This window comes from Tupaia chinensis, unplaced genomic scaffold, assembly GCF_000334495.1.
Source record: "Tupaia chinensis unplaced genomic scaffold, TupChi_1.0 Scaffold143624_1, whole genome shotgun sequence".
Lineage (NCBI taxonomy): Eukaryota > Metazoa > Chordata > Mammalia > Scandentia > Tupaiidae > Tupaia > Tupaia belangeri.
Window position 1 is genome coordinate 636,352 of NW_006203472.1, and position 3,268 is coordinate 639,619.

The 3,268-nt window shown below is 66.9% G+C and overlaps 1 protein-coding gene across 1 annotated transcript in view; it reads right to left on the reverse strand.

Moving 5' to 3' along the window:
- Positions 1 to 624: 624 nt before the first annotated feature.
- Positions 625 to 3,268, reverse strand: part of EPS8L2 (EPS8 signaling adaptor L2) — a gene marked incomplete in the record, with an annotated part of 21,394 nt that continues 18,750 nt past the window's right edge. Inside the window, 5 exon segments of the mRNA XM_014582499.1 lie at positions 625 to 1,468; positions 1,608 to 1,927; positions 2,047 to 2,119; positions 2,315 to 2,434; positions 2,991 to 3,096. Coding sequence (XP_014437985.1) covers positions 1,388 to 1,468; positions 1,608 to 1,927; positions 2,047 to 2,119; positions 2,315 to 2,434; positions 2,991 to 3,096 — 700 coding nt within the window.

Below are 3,268 nucleotides of genomic sequence, written 5' to 3' on the forward strand. Positions count from 1 at the left end.
CCCCCCCCCCCCCCCGGGGGCCGCCCCGCCCTCGGCCAGCCGCTGTTGCAGCACACACAGTCACCAGCAGAGGGTGCCAAGGGCCTCCAACGGTAGGGCTTGGCTGAGCCTGGGTGGATAGGGGACCTGTGGCCAGGAGCTTGCACAGAGGGTGCAGAAGGTGGCCACGGATGTCACTCCAGCTGTCAGCCAGGTCCCCTGGGCCGCGCCCTCTCCTCGGCACCCTCCTCAGCTTGGGGCTAAGCTCTCCAAATCCAGTTTCGGCCTTGCCCCTCTGACTCATGCCCCCTCCTGGCCTGCCCGAGGTCTGCCACTCCCCTCAGGTATGTACATATCGAAAGCCATTCTTGGGGGGACAAGCCTTGGGCCTTCTGGTCCTGGCCTGTCAGTGAGAGGGCTGTGCAGTGCCCCCATTCAGCTGTGTGCCCCCCCCCCAGGAATGTCCCTGTCGGATGGGTGTGGAGAGCAGAGGGAGCCTGCTCTGTGACTAGCTGGTGAGTGGCCTCCTGTGGAATGTGCCTGGTGGCCAGGCCACGCCCCCCCCTCTGCCTAGGCACTCTTACAAAGGGTGCAGTTTCCCGGGGCTCCAGGGCCCATCCCACCCCCAGGAGACAGACACCGGGCTGCTAGGAGATGTATTAGGTTTAATGATCCAGGCTTCGGAGTGGCCCCCTCAAAGTTCGGAAACAGCGGCTGGGCGCACACCATGCAGGGCTGCTGGGCCGAGCTTGGTCAGAGCAAGTTCCTGTCCTGGGCGCTGCGCGGTGAGGGCTGGGGCTGTCTGCAGCCATACTTTCATCCAGCCCACCCTTGGTCCTTGAAAGGGTGAAGGGGCCCAGCGGAGCTCCACCCAAGGGCGGCGCCCAAGGCCTCCGTCCGAAGCCCCTCCCCAGGCAGCCCTCGGCCACACTCCGCGAAATGCAGCGGGCACGTTGGAGGCAAGGGTGCCAGCTCCGCCAGCCTGCCCAGTTCGGAGCCCCAGCCCACGCTGGGAGCAGGTGGATGCAGAAGTCTTGGTGGGAGGGTCAGTGTCCCAGGGGTGGGGCCCACACGTGACAGGCCCCACCTCCGGGAGTTCTGCAGCCTTGGGGAAGGACCAGGGCTGACACCGCGCGCAGTTGGTTTGGCTGAGGCTGGCTGTGGTTTGGTAGGTGAGTGTGGGTGGTCGGGGCTGGCAAGGCGGTCAGTGGGCCTGGGGACAGGCCGGGTGCCTTGAAACAGCCAAGCCCCCTCTCCAGTCGGGAGTGGAGGGCTCCCACCCAGGACCCCATCCATGTCCTTGGTACAAAGTACATACGCATATAAAAGTAATACTCGGTGTACTGGCGGGGCCCCGCAGCAGGCGCAGTCTCCCCTCGGCTGCGGGTGAGGAGCGCGGGGAGCCAGGCTAGCTGTCGTCCGCCCTCCTCTGGTTCTTGGAATGAAACTTGTTCATAAGCTCCTCCAACTCTGACCCACTTTGCTGCTTCTAGGGAGGAGGAATGGGGGCAGCCTCAGCCCGGGGGCCCACAGGTCAGGGCCCTGTCTGCCTCCCCCTTCCCCAGCGACCCCAGGGGCAACGGTGCGTGCAGAGGTCGGGTGCAGCAGAGGGGCGCGCGGCGGCTCACCTCCAGGAAGGCCTTCTGCACGGTGAGCTGGCTATACACGCGGTTGCCCTCCTCGCCGCACACCTTCTTCAGCTCCTCTTTGTTGAGCGAGAAGAGCTGGGGCCCGGTCAGGATGCCCAGGTTCTCCACGACCCTAGGGGTAGGGGGCGGGGCGGAGGGCTTGAGGGCTGAGCGGTGGGCGTGGCGGGCTCGCGCCGGCCCCGCCCCGCCCCGCGGGGGCTGGCTGCGCTCCACGCGGAAGTGCCGCTGCGGCTGCGCCTTGATGTGGGTGATCTTCTTCATGAGCTCGTCGTTGACCTCGTCCATGTGGTGTATCAGCTCTGGGGAGGGCGCTGGCTCAGGCCCGCCCTCGTGCTGGCCCCCGCCCTGCCCTGGCGCCCACGCGAGCCCTGTTCCCCAGGTCGCCCTGAGCCCCTCCCTCCTCGTCGCAGCTTCTCACCGTCTTTGTTCCCTGCGAAAGCTGGGGGCAGCTTGTGGGTGGGGCTGGAGGGACCCCAGTATTTCTGACTGGCCTGTGGGGAAAGGGGGGAGTGAGGACAGTGCGGGGGTGGGTTACCGGGGCCCCTCACTCCCCTGCCACCTCCCGGGACCTGCCCGGGTCCCCGCCAGCCCCACCGTCTCCACTCTGTGCTCTGGACGTGGACAGGGGCTGGAGGCAGTGGGGTTCCAGTCCCCCTGGGTCAGAATGGAGCCGCAGGCAGGCTCACCTGCTCCAGGGGGGCGCCGACGTCCTCAGGGCGCGCCTCGTCCAGGATGTTGCAGGGCACGTAGCCGGCCTGGCCACTGCGATTGCGCAGCTTCCACCACTGCCGGCCGTCCGCCAGCACCTGCCGACGGCCCCGCAACGCTTACACTTACACTGCTTGCCGGCCCCTGGCACCAGCCGGGGCTGCTGGGACCACCGGGCCAGGCCACGTTACAGAGAGCTGGGCCAGCTCCCACCCTGCCCTTCCCTGAACCCAGCGGGCCTTGGGATGAGGGTGCCTCTGCACCTGGTGGTGGATGTAGACACACCCCCTTCCCCTGCTCCACTTTCCAGCCCTCACAGGTGACCTGGATTCCGGTGCGCGGTAAGGGGCTCCTGGGGTGGGTGCGAATGACAAGCCATGGAGGGTCCCTCGCTTGGCACAGAGACTGCCTACCCCTCAGCCCGAGGCTAGTCTGGCACAGGGCTGCTTAGGAAGAGAGGGCTCTCTCCCAGACTGTGCTGGGGTGGGGGCTGCGGGAGACCTAGCCGGTGGATCCCATCAGAGCTCAGAGATGGGGACCCTGGGGAAAGGGGACGAACAGCTGTGCCACGTCCTGGTGTTCCAGCCTGGCCCTGCAGCCTATGCCCCCCCCATCTCCCGGGGCTGCCCCTTCTTCCCCTGGGCACCCCCTCACCTCCAGGACCTCATCCTTGAGCACCGACAGCTCGTTGGCGTTGCGGGCCGTGAAGTCGTAGAGGATCTTGACATATCTGGCCATGGCTGGCGTTGGCGGGTAGCTCCTGTGTAAGACGGGGGGGTGGGTGCTGAGGCCCAGGGCTGGCAGGGGCTGGGGGCAGCGGCTTCCCGGTGCGGAGCCGCCTGATTGTGCTCTTGAGGTCGTAGCAGAGTGCTGCGGCTCCTCAGCCGGGAATGGAAACTGTGACAGACCCAGAGCGCTAGGGCCCTGCGAGG